This window comes from Xiphophorus hellerii, chromosome 21 (assembly GCF_003331165.1).
Source record: "Xiphophorus hellerii strain 12219 chromosome 21, Xiphophorus_hellerii-4.1, whole genome shotgun sequence".
Classification (NCBI taxonomy): domain Eukaryota; kingdom Metazoa; phylum Chordata; class Actinopteri; order Cyprinodontiformes; family Poeciliidae; genus Xiphophorus; species Xiphophorus hellerii.
The window spans coordinates 6,512,336-6,525,792 of record NC_045692.1 but is presented as its reverse complement, the minus strand read 5'-3'; the positions used below and the strand labels follow the sequence as shown (position 1 = coordinate 6,525,792).

The 13,457-nt window shown below is 41.8% G+C and overlaps 1 protein-coding gene across 3 annotated transcripts in view; it reads right to left on the bottom strand.

Moving 5' to 3' along the window:
- adarb2 (adenosine deaminase RNA specific B2 (inactive)) overlaps positions 1–13,457 on the bottom strand; it is a 227,530-nt gene that overhangs the window by 16,973 nt on the left and 197,100 nt on the right. Inside the window, exons 9-11 of one of the 3 annotated variants that reach the window (XR_004337281.1) lie at positions 9,887–10,068; positions 3,317–3,516; positions 1,459–3,286 (exon numbers count right to left, since the gene is read on the bottom strand). Coding sequence is in view for 1 of the 3 variants with exons in the window: in XM_032550940.1 (XP_032406831.1) it covers positions 3,337–3,516; positions 9,887–10,068 (362 nt within the window). In the remaining 2 variants the exon portion in view is untranslated. Of the gene's footprint in view, positions 1–733; positions 3,517–9,886; positions 10,069–13,457 lie in introns of those variants that run through there. The other 2 variants (XR_004337280.1, XM_032550940.1) reach the window with 2 other exon arrangements.

Sequence of the window (13,457 nt, the reverse complement as noted above, 5' to 3'; positions counted from 1 at the left end):
TGTAGTTACAAGTAGCGAACACTGTTAGAGCTATGCTTAAAATAAGCCATTTACCATTTTATCTGCTTTCAAAAAAATGGATTATCTGGAATAAAAGGGAGCTACACAAATGCTTCACTGTGTACTTCAATGGAAATCTGAATTTCTCCAGGGTTTTTCTTTTGTAGTGGAGCTGGGCTCCGACAAAAAGACTGAGAACTGTAAAACATTCTCCATGTCGGTGCGGGATTATGGTGGAACCTTGCAGCACATGTCGGCGTTGTGGCGCGTAATGCCTTCATGTCGCTTTTTTTTTTTTTTTTTTTACTATTGTTAGCAATAAAAACTAACGACATAGCGACAGAATAAAGCGCGGAGCGCCTCTCTGCCCCCAACCATTAGGTTAGAGCTGGTTCAAATGGTCAACTATGGAGTTTATTGTGGCGGGGAGAGCTAACCGTGGCTGTAGGGGGGAAGGTGGGGTCGAGGTGTAGCTATCTCCACCGGTCTCCTCTTTCATCCTCCAGGCTAATTTGCCCGCTGGTCTGTGCGCCACCTGCCATGAGCCGAACTGAGATAACCATTTTCCCGTGGATTTCCCCGGGGAGACGCAGCAGTGGGAGGCCTCTTTAATAATGGCCGGCTGCTCTCTGGGGTCGGCACATTATCGCACTGACCGGTGATCATGACAAAGTAGAAATACACCAATACTGGAGAAGGATACTATAAAAAAAATAAACCAGACAGGCAAAAGTAAAATTACAAGATTTAGTGGTTTTATTCACATATACAGTACAAACATTCACTTTTTATGTTACTGAAGTGCAATTTACAGACCTTAGCAGCGATTCCTCTTGTACCTCAATTTACATAGTTGGGACATTTTTAGATTCCTTCATCTTCATCAACATCATTTGTACATTTGTTTTTACATATTTACACTCAGTTTTCAGACAAACGTTATATGTTTTATCTCAAAAATAAATTTGTGAAACTCTGTTTGCTAACATTAGGGAGCGTGATAGTAATGAATGTCACATTTGCCAGAAAAACAAGATTTGTACCTATACGTTCATATTGATCTGACAAACAGACGGTACTTACATAAAATCTATTCCACAGTAGAGTTTTTTTTGTGTCTGAATTAATATAAAATAGCGGCTGGAGATATTTATCCCCTTCTTTTGGCTCTTAGCTGAATCTTTCTCCAGCTGGTTCTGTTTTTTCCAGGTTCAGTGTAGGCAAATTTCAGCTACTTTTAAATCGCAGGAAGGTTTGCAAACTTCTAGCTTTCATTGGGGATGAAGTGGAGTTTATGTTCAACTCTTACAAAAAAAAAAGTCAAATATGAATGTAACAAATGTATTCAGCATTACATAGAATGACAGCACACATTAACTCACTCAAACAAGTGTCAGTTCAAGTCACAAAACCAGTGATTGCTAACTACTGTTAGCAGTACAAGCTAATGATGATTACCATAAACGACATACTAGTGAATATGATTTGCTTTGGGGGCATTAGAATAAAAAGAGGATGTAAGCAAATGCGTGCCATGTTTTTCAAATTTTTATCTGTAAAAATGTTAAAAGATGTAACATTGTTTTGCTTCTGGTTTCATAATTTTGTGTTGGTGCATCTCACATAACACCCGTCCACCTGAAAATAAATGATTTGTGATTGTTAAATTATATTAAAAAAAAAAATGTACAAAATTCAAAATGAAATAAGTAGTGATATGCACATCTGCCACTGTATAAGAGGCATTATTTGTAATTTTGCAACTTCATCACAATACATTATGTGTATTTAATTTCCCTTTGGGATCAATAAAGTATTGTTTGAATTTGAAGAGCATGCAGGTTCTACTGTTAGTGTGACTTAATCTGATCACGCTACGTTCAGTCCAGCCCAAACAGATTAAATTCAAGTCTCACTACAAATTTTATAAAAATATATATTACTAAATCCCAATTTCATTGCTACAATAATTACTGTTGATCAAAATAGGTCTCTGTTGGATCTCAATGAATGAAGGTAAATATAATGAAACGCGAGTCAAACCGGTGAACATTTCCCAACATAAAGGTCGATTTTGGTGTAAATCGGTCTGTTTGTCATCTCAACTCCCACACAGTCCCAGTGAAACCACCAGGTCTGAACAGGCTGCAGTACTCAGAGAAACCACTAGATGTCAGTATCACTGCTCGGTTCTCGCTGCCGCCGCTCCGGCTCAATCATTTATAGGGAACACTGACAGAACAGTACAGTCATGATCATAATGAATAGAAAGACATCACAGTGATACACAGACAAAGTATGTAAAGACGAAATGCATTAAGGTGCTAATTTACATGGGGTGGATGGGGACCCATCGGGTGTTAGACCTCAGACCTGACGGTGATGGGAGCTGAAAGCAAGGGGGGGAAAAAACAACTTCACTAATAGTCATCAGACTGAGGGGAAGAAAAAGTGAGTAAATGAATGTTGCTACTGAGCTTTTGTTAAGACCAAGGAAAAACCAGCAGGTGATAAAATACAAAGAAGAAACTCTCCGGTCCGTCTCCTCCTCAGTTCTTGTGCTTAGTCGGGAAGTAATGATGTCATTTATACACCTGGCCTCCTCTAAGGGGGCATTAACCTGTCGCTGTGTCATGTTTAGCTCCCCCCGGAGGGAGGAAGAAGACACAGGAGAGTTAAAACGATGAATTAAGAGAAGGAGGATGGAGGTAGTGCTAAAAGAGGAGAAGGTGAACCACCCTGTCCTTCTCTTTCCTCACTCCCTCCCTTCGTCTCCATCACCCGTCACCCTGACAGGGCCGGTAATTGGACGTGGACCCTCTTTTTTTTCCCCTCCCTTCCCCTTTCTCAGCCTGTCTCGTTCTCTCTCTCCCCTGTGGCTTCGCTCCTCAGCGGGAGCCTCAGGGCCCGGAAATAGCTGATGACAAGATAGCGGCTGCCTTTCATTCTGCTCAAGGTTACCCCAACCCCCCTTTTTCCTTGACAGCCGTGGACAGGAATGGAGGGGGGGGGGGTGTATTTAGATGGGTGTTTGCTTAAACTTGTGTGTTTGTGTTCAAAGGAATAAAAAAAGAAAAACTCCAGCTTTTCAACTCTAGTTTTCCTCCATGACCTTCTGCTGGTGGTTTCAGTGACGGGATGAAAGGGCGACACGAAACAGAATGAAAACTGCGGTCACGTACAGGGGTTGGTAATCTTGGGTTTGGAGGGTGCACTTCCTGGTATGACGCTGTGGGAGGCGTCATCTTACCCTAAAAAAATAAAGGTCATACACCCACACACACACCCCCCCACGCACACACACACACACACACACACACCCACACCCGGCGTTGCTCAGACGGACAGCAGGAACTGCTCCTGCTCCAGTGGCTTCTTCACCCAGGTGCCCAAGCCCGTCTCCTGCAGAGACTTGAACCACTGCTGCTTCGCGATCTGGTAAGGACGCGCCGCCATCTTGGCCTCGCCGTACATGGGCTGACGGTCCGTTGCTGAGCTGGAGACGTGGAGCCCCAGCTGAAAGAGAAGAATGATAAGAAGCGCATGGGAGGCAGACGTAAGCGTAAAGATACCTAAAGTGTTCAGCTAGTTAGCAGGACCACCGACCAAACAATCAAGTTTATTTGTATCGCTCATTTCAGTAACATAGCAGTTCAAACATCATATAGTTGTTAAAACCAATAGCAGACATTCCATTTTGTCAAGTGCCATCATTACACGTCAAATATGTTCATCGATGTTCCATTATTATGATTCAAAAGCTGATGAGGGTTTTATGACGTGAAGTGTCATCTTACCCTAAGATGATGATACCTACATCAAACCTGTGACTTACTGGTTTTCCTGGAACAGTTCTCTGCCATTAGAACATTGAGCAGCATGTACACAAGCATGATTAACAGCACTTAGACCCTCTTGCTGGCTCTGCTTTGTTGTTTATCACGGGGAACATTATATTTCTGCATATGGTAAAGGAGGAGGCCGATTTCTTCCACAGATTGCCTCATACTGTCATAATGACAATTTTAACAAATACATAAGAAAACATAGAAGTGCCGCTTTAAAGCTTGAGAAAATCTGAAAAGTGAGGAGTAAATGTGGGTCAGCCCTGTAATTTACTGTTAGGAGTTCAGACCGGGGCAGGAGGGTAACGGGTCCAGAAGAGAAACAGGGATGTTCCTAAACAGCTCTACACTCTGCAGCTCCGTCCCAAGGAGAATCGGGTCAGAATATAGTCTAATCTGTGGGAAGACTTCCTAATGTCCTACAAACTGAGACCACTGCTTATTGAGCCCAGTCTATATGGCGATTGGTCGATTGGTTGGGGTCGTTAGGCTTTCAGCAGGACAGCAACTCTGATTAGCTTAGATCAATATATACACATACATGCATGTGTTGCAACGGCCCAGTCAAAGTCCAGACCCAGGTCTAATCGATTGTATGGAAAGGTGGTTGTAGAAAGTATTGACTAAGGGGAATACAAATGTATGCCACACCTTTCAGATTTTAACCTAAAGTGCAATAATGATGGGTTTTTGTACATAATGTGCCCCTTCATGTTGGTCCATTGTGCAAAAATCTAAAAACTTGCAGCTGTTGCTGTAATGCGGTGCTGGGCTCTGTACAGTCAGGGCAAAAAGGTGCAGAAGGTTTAGTCAGGGCGGTGTGTGGGTGGTGGTGTGGGTGGGGGGGGCGGGGGGGGAAGAAAAGGGGCGAGCAAAACAAAACGAATGAGCCGGCACAAATGCATTTGGGTGGCTATGGGAGGGGGTGGATGTGTGTGTGGGGTGGGGGGCTTCAACAGCTGTGTAATCTCCCCATTTAAATTTCACAAGCAATTGCACATTCTCTGTGCTTTTTTGTGCATTCGAACTGTCGGGGGGGCGGCGGGGGGGTAGGGTGAAGCGGGGGGAGAAGATCGGCAGAGAGACAAGCGGGGAGAGGGAGGACGAGGAGAGCAAAAGTTTCTTTTGGAGATTAGTGCGACTGCTCTAGCGTGGCCCCGTATGCGCAGCGCGCGGGGAGCACTTAGAGGGGGAGGGGGTGCGGGGACGGGAGGGGCTCCTCCAGAACTCCTCCAAATAATTATGGTTTCATAGTCATTATGCTTTAACGGCTCGCCATTTGCAGACGCAGGCGGCGTCTGTTACATAAAGTTTCGGGATGGAAATGAAAGTGCGGGCGGGCGAAGATCCGAGCTGCCAGATTCCGATAAGCCGCACAGACGGCAGATGTTGCCAAGACGACAAAATTTATCTGCAGCAGAGAGGAAACTCCACATTTCCTCGGCACGGCGCGCGCTGCGATTTGGAGTTTAATACACACGTGTGGCTTTTGATTGTTGGGAAGCGTCTCGGTAGTTAATGTTTCTGGATTTCTGGCTGGAAGCTGGAGAATTTCAGCGGACGGCTTGTTTACTTGCAGGTTGTTTGAGGCAACAGACGAACTCCTGTTGAATGTGCAAGATTAAGAATGGGGACGCAAACGTTTAACCTCTTCAAAAAGGCCATAGAGTCCGCATCAAACTAAACTGATAACAACTGAAGCCTTTTTAAACCAGTGGGACTTTGTTCTGAGCAGAAATGTCTTCATAATGTTCAGTCTGTAACTGGTTTTAATCCTCTACTCCAAACAGGGTTTCTTTAGGTTTCAAGTCAAATTTAAGACATTTTAAGACCATTATGTATAAAATAATACCTGTATTGCGACAGAAAACAATAAGACTATAAATTAGCAATAAATTTGCACTTACCAATGATTGACATAAAAAAAAAGCTAGCTAGCTCCTATTTGTATATTAGCAGCTAGCCTCAACCGCCTGCAGTCAGAGTGAAAATGTCTGGTCATGATTCAAACGTAAGCCTAACAGAAAAGTACCGCAAGAAAATAAAGACTACGCAGATCATATGAGTCTGCCACAGCAGAATTAAATACCTGTGATTCATGTATTTAAGGCCAACTGAAATTCTTTAAAAATTAATTTAAGATATTTAAGGCCTTAATTTTACATGTATGAAGTTTAGACAAAGACTTTTTAAGACTTGACCACAACTGGAAACTATGTGTTTTATCGTGATTTTCTGTAGTACAGTAACACAAACGCCTGACTAACTGCGAAGATGACCGAAATGATCCACAATTTTCAACATTTCTTACAAATTAAAATGCGTATTTAGCCCTCTTTAGCCTGATGCTCCTAAATAAGAGCCACAAGGTGCCTTACTTAGTAAACAGAGTTGACATCTCGTTAATTTAGTCTCAGTGTAAGGAGAGCCGTTCTCTGCAGGCTTCAGGGATTCATGGAGAGCCGCAGGAATCCACGGCTCAGGTGAGAGAATCTGTTGCCAAGACAACTAGCTTAATAAACTCTACAACATGGAAGAGTGGACAGAAAGAAATAATTGTTCAAAGCAAGTCACGAGAAGACTGAGAAAACTAATACCGCACATCCTGGTGAAATATGGCAGCATCATGGCTTCAAAACATGCCCTTTTCACATGACGTCACACAACTTCCGTTTTGGCTCGAAGCTGTGTATCCTTAGTTCCGGTGTACATAGTAAGTAATGATAAAGTTGTCTATTTCATATATATATATATGTCATATATATATATATATATATATATATATATATATATATATAGAGAGAGAGAGAGAGAGAGGTATAAATCTGACAGCATATGTTGATCAGACAGATCACCGGAGCATGGAGTTTACACAGTCTCTAAAACATTTGCCTAAAATAAGATTTGAAGATATATCACGATTTGCAAACCAGTTCTCTCTGACAAAAAAATCTAAATTAGACAAAGGCTACAAATTCTTCACCGAACAATACCTGTTTGACTATGAAGGTAGGTATTTTTGTTTTGCGTAACCGTTAGCTTAGCATTAGTGAATTTTGTTAGCTAGCTAACTACGTGACATAACTGTTCCTTAACCAGAACTTTTTACTGTTTTTGAACTATAACGTTTTAGGCTCTAATCTTGATCAGATTATTAAATTATAGACTGGAGTTGCCACTCATCCCATAAAATAGGGATTTGTTTGTTATAAGCAGAGATGTCCGGTGCCGCCGCTGCTTTGTAATGCCTTTAATCGGACCACTTTTTCGGTAACGAATAATCTAACGAGTTCGTATTTCAAATCCAGTAATCAGATTAAAGTTATTTATCCAAATCATTGCACATTAATATTTTCTTGTGTATTTATTTTTATTCCTTCTTTGCGTCTTTGGGAGAGACTCTGTGACAGTTAGCAGTGACAGAAACATGAACAGTGCATGGAGATGCGCATTTTGTTGCTGGAAAAACAGAAATATCGTCAAGCCCAACTGTTATTTGTGGCTTTTGTCTTGTTTTTTCTAAACTTATAAAAAATAATGATTCACCGGTAAATGAACCTCTAAACGTTACATCACTGACATGCGGCGGTGTATATGTTTCCTAACTGTGGCTAAAGCTGCTGCTAGCTGGTTTACTCATGATCGGAAGCTGGTTCCTTTGAATACAGTTGGAGAATGGTAAATTGACAATGACTTATAACGGTTATCTAGCACGTAAACACCGTTTTATAAAATACAGAGAGTGAACCTCTAACGTTACAGCGCTGACAGGCGGCGGTGTATATGTTTCCTAACTGTGGCTAAAGCTGCTGCTAGCTGGTTTACTCATGATCGGAAGCTGGTTCCTTTGAATACAGTTGGAGAATGGTAAATTGACAATGACTTATAACGGTTATCTAGCACGTAAACACTGTTTTATAAAACACAGAAAGTGAACCTCTAAACGTTACAGCGCTGACAGAGAGTATATTTTTCCTAAATGTGGCTAAAGCTGCTGCTAGGTGGTTTACTCTCCGATCGGAGGCTGTTTATTTTATACACAGATAGAGAATGGTGAATTTACAATGATTAGTAACAGCTATCTAACACTTAAATGCTGTTATTATTAAACTTACCTTTTATTATATCCTTAAGATTATGAGAATGCGGGAAGTTTTCAGCTTGGTTCCCAAGGCAAAATCACACCGGAAGTAAAGATACCCAGTTTTGAGTTATGGCGGCCATTGTCTGACGTCACTGTGAAAAGGGTCTACTGGCTTCAAAAGACTTGAGTCTTGGATGGAGGTTGATTATGATCCTACATGAAAAGCCGGAGCTGCAATAGAAGCTTTGGCTTTACAGAAGTTGCTTAATGTGTTGACTGTGCCTAGTCAAAGTCTGGACAGAAAGCAATTCAACTCTGTTTGAGCCATTTCAGAGCTGGTGGAGACAGAGAAGCCTAACTTCAGGTAAAGTTTACTCAAACCTGGAGGATACTTTAGCTCAATATGTTTTATGGCGATTAAAGTTTCTTAGAATAAACTCGACTATTTACAGGTTGAAATGTTTACAAGATAATTTACAGGTTAAAAACTTTCATGCTTAAGGATTTTAAATATTAGAGACTAAGGTCCTCTCTAGTAAAATTGCATATTAAATCAGGAGGGTGATTGGCAGCACTAAGACACGCCCCCCTGGCTCTGATTGGCTGTTTCTGACTGAATGATTCAGTCCGAAACTCTGGAACTCTATTTTCACAGATTATCTGCCTGATGTTATGCAGTCATGAGACAGTGACAGTTTTAACCAAAATGTTAAAAAAAAGTATTGTTTGTAAAAATGACAACCTGCAGCTTTAAGCAAGTTTTAAACACACTTTTCATTAAGTATACATTTCTGTATTAAAAATGCTTTTATTGGCTTAATGTAATTTTGTAATTTTAAGCCGTGTTTTAATCAGCTGAAAGAAAATAAATCCTCATTACTGGATTAAGGAACTTTCCAATAATATTCTAATTTATTGAATGAGTCTCTACACTCAAGTATGACTCTAGAAATGTATCCATACACAGCCGAACATGAACAGACTGGTAGGAATTCAACCCCTCCAGTCTGTGGGTGGATTTTCTGGAGTCATTTCATGTCGTCTGTTTCTCCGTCCAGATGAAACCACAGATTTAGCTTAGCAAGCATCTCACTGTGCTAACTGAGGCATACAGGACGGCAGCTGAGCTGCTGCTGATGCGTGTGAAAGGAAACTTGTAGAAAAGTTTCTGGTAGGAAATTTTGAACATTGGAGAGGTTTAAAGCTATGACTGTTCCTGCAAGGCACGGCGTGTTCAGTGTTCCTTTGGACGCAGCTTTAAACTGGTTTCCTCTAAACTTTAGTTCTAAATGTTCTGTCGAACTCAGAGTGAGCAACTCACAGCCCTTCAGCAGGTCCTGATGGGAGTTTGAGGATGTTCACTGCAGAAACAAAATCTTATCAAGTATTTTTTTTTGGTCTTGTTTCTTGTGCAAATGTCCAAGTACACTTGAAATAATACAACAGTTTCACTGGAAGATTATTTCACATATAACAAGATAATTTTCCAATGTCATCAGTGAAATAATCTGCCATTGTAAGTAATAAAACAAAAAAAAAACTCAGAAGACATGGGCGAAACTTCTTTCTTCATAAAATGTAAAGAAAAATGGAGGTTTCAGACCTTAGCGGTTATAGTATTTCTATTTTGTTGTTGCTAAATAGACCATGAGCAATTTCTCCTGTTAGTGCGACACTCGCGGTCGTTGTGGTTGTGTTTACCCAGAACACCCTGCACCATAGTTAGCTCCAGTCCGGTTAGCGTTCATGTAAGCATTCGAATCGCATCAGAGTTCACTTCACCCGAACAGAGACCTAGCTTTGATTGTAGGCGAACCAGAATTTGCGTTTTTTTGGCCCGCATCAGCGTTCGATTCACGCCTCTTGAAATGACCCGGACTTTCTACACAAATGAACTAGAGTTCGATTACAGTGGACTGTCCAGGGCTGGCCTGCCGTCTTGAAGGTGAGCCCTCACCTTTCGGTACAGTCTGTTCCAGCGGGTGAACAGGGCGTGCTTGCAGATGCGCGATGGCGTCCCTGAATCCCGTCGCCGTCCCGTCGCCGTGTTGACCGCCTCCGGCTGCGCGTCGCCCAGGGTCCAGTTGATGCTGACGCACGTGGCCTTCCCCTGCTGCTGGTACTCAATGTTGCTCAGCCCTGTGGGGATGAAAAAAAACAAACAAACAACTTTAATAGGAAGGCTTGGCTGTCATGACCCGACATGTGATCCATATGCGGATTTACCGTGGGAAAACATCCACGGAAAAAAAAAAAAAGTAGAAACTTCTAAGTCAAATTTAGCAGCTGCTCAAACCTTCACTTTGTTGTTCGGTTTAACCTTCCTCCACCCTTGCGTCTCTCTGCCTGAGGCTAACAGCTCATGTTAAGTTTTGCAGCGCTGCAAAAAAGTGGACCTGAGTGTTAAACGGTGTGGCTGTTACCATGGAGCTTTGATACACCCCCAGAGAGAGAGAAAAGGTTGAAAAAAATATGGAGGGCTATCAATCAAGTACTCCATGCGTTCCTGCCTTTGTGAGACAGCTTGTCTGCTCTCGTGTTGCTGCAGATATGCTGGCTCCGCTGTAAATATTAGCTCCATTCAGAAATATCAGCTGCTACACCTACACTGGACAATTACCGTGTTCTCTGCCCGTTCCTCTGAAATAATTAATCTCTCCAGCAAAGCACAGGCAGAGAACAGGAGAAGGGCAGTGGAGAAAATGAGTTCTGGCCAAGAGAAGGAGCAACAGATCTGAGATCTATTCATTAGTTTTAATTACGCTGGCATTTTATTTCCCAAATAAAAACTAAAAACAACATTCTGAAGATGTATGGACGTTATACAACACATGCAAATTAAGTCCATTTCCAGTACCTAGCTCCAAGCAAATAGAGTTCTGCGTTGACATATGGCAGCTTGTGGGCTGGATGAAACATGGCCGACTGCTAACAAGAAACAAAACCAGTCGCCTCGCCAAGAGATGGAAAACAGGCACAGATTAATGTTCCAGAGATTTGTTCCTCCTTTCTTTTAGCTGAGCTTCTTGTAAGGCTGTAACTCAGAGCCGTCAACTAAAGCATTATTTTTCTTGCTCATACAAAATAATTTGGTTGTTCTGTTAAGAGTTGAATCAACATGAATCAAAGTTAATGTAACTAGAGTCAAATCTATATGAAACTACTCACAACTAACAAAAACTATGATATTATTATACATTTACCTGTGCTTTTGTTGTGTTTTATAGGAGCATTATATTATTTAATTTATGCCAAAATTATTTTCTGGGTCAGGAGGCGAAGTGTCTCACGTCAAGCCCCAGACTGACCACCAGAGCCAGATCAGGGTTTCTGCAGGTTCCACCAACTCCAATTTAAGACTTTTAAAGACCTTCTTAAGATTGCAATGAATGAACTTTAAGAGATGTCCTTTCATTAAATCAAAATCAAATCAAATTTTATTTGTATAGCACATTTCAGCAGCAAGGCATTTCAAAGTGCTTTACATCATATCAAACACAGAAACACAATGCAACATAGAATCAACAATCAAAACATTAACATGCTTTATACAGTCACTGCCTGTTGCATGCCCCATGTCTAGACTGTAGTTGGCCTCAGGAGTAGGTTCAGCTCTTTGGTTCTGGTAGTTCGGTCTGGAATTTCAGACTTTTGATGCCAGTTTAGATTTTCAGAATGCAACTAGCATCGAATGGGTCAGTGGACATGAGTCAGTGGTGAAACTGAACCTCGTCCAGCCGACCTGCGATAAATTTGCACTTAACCATGAGGGCCTCAAAAAAACCACAAAAAAAAGCTAGGATACTAGATAGCAAGGTGTATTAGCATTTAGTCAGCAATAGCCACCTTAAGTCACAGAATGCAATGAACAATACAGAGGCGGACATGTGCGATTTAAATGTATTTAAGGCCAACTTACATTTCTTTAAATGAATCTAAGACATTTTAAGGCCTTAATTTTTGGATACATTAAAACATTTTAAGAATGAGAACACCCTACAAATGGTTCACTCTTCCCCTGGACTATATTTCTCAGTAAAAGGTTATGAATATTAGTCTTGACTGTGATATGAGCTAGCTAACTTCTCTGGATGTTTTCTGAATAACATCTTGACTGCTTCTTTCCCGTCTCCTACGGCAAAAGAGAGAGAGAGAGAGAAAGAAAACGAGAGAATACCAGAAATGTGCTCTCCCACAATCCCTCGCAGCATCAACATTTAGACGCCTTGTGGCCTTTCACATTATGCCCGTCCATGTACCGTCTTTACAAAGGGACAGCTGCGAGGATTTCAGCTTGATTTCCAACCCAGTTATTTATTGTAACGCTCTGTGTTAAGGTGGACCTTTTTCCGCAGCCGGTTTCTTTAACGGGTTGGCAACAAATGCCTCATGATCTCATCATCTGACAGGCAGCTTGTTATAACACAAAACCGGAACTACAATGCCTCAGCACGCGCCTGCGGATCGCCCCCCCCATTTCCACGCTCGTCTTCCATTCACCGGCCTCACCTCTTCTTTTTCCTCCGCTCCACGGAGCTGGATGAATCACCTGCCACAGGAACAATCCTCAGAGTCTCTTATTACCCATCGTTCTCCTCTCTTGTGCAGATGCACCTCTTTGAACAAAAGAGCCCCCTATCCATCGTGCCTTCTTGCCTTTCCTCTGGCTCCATTCACGGCTCATTTCATCCATTCAATGGCCTTGACTCCTGTGTTTCTGTAATAGCCAATTTGATTTTTCCCTTCAATGAAGACTTGATCAATTTCTCCACTGGGAGGATGCTTGGCAGAGTGAGAGAAGCTCAATGGGAGCATCTGCATATAGGATTTTTATTTATTTATTTTTTTAAACCATGCATGTGTACCTGATACTACAGGTAGCAGCTTGGTGTGTTTGAAGCAACAAGTTTGATAGAAACTGTAGATTTTCAGTGAGTATATTAAGATCAGGGTAAGGAATAAGAATTTTCCTCAAGGTGATAAAGTTAAAGGGCCACTACACGCCTTCAGGGAAACACCAGGAGCAGTGGAAACTTGAATTTCCCCCCCCCGATTGATTGTTGTTTAAAGCGGATTTTGATGGAGGCTCGCCCTTTAATGAAAGTAAAAAGAAAAGCAAAAATCCATGTAGCCTCTGTGCTGCTACTTAGATGACATTAGAATTTAATGAGTAATTGATTTTAAGCAATGTTTTCATTTCCTCCTAAAGCGAAAAAGTTCAAAAGTCTTCTGATGTTTTCCCCAATAAGCTCCGTTTTCTATCAAAACGTACTAAAGCGAGTCCAGCTCCGACAATCTGAATCAAACGTTAATAACTGAATAATCGTTAATAATGCTGCTGCTTTGGTTCCCTTTATCCCACAAAAAACCCCAAAACAACAAAGTCCCGGTTTGTGTTTGTTGAACAGTCAAGGACAAGCCGGTCGGTCTATCGATGTGTTTGGGAGTTTAGCCCTCGGGGTTCAGGTGGAGCTGCTTTGGCTGTTTGCGATAAGAGCGGCCCCGGCGATCTCCTGGACGTTCCTCTG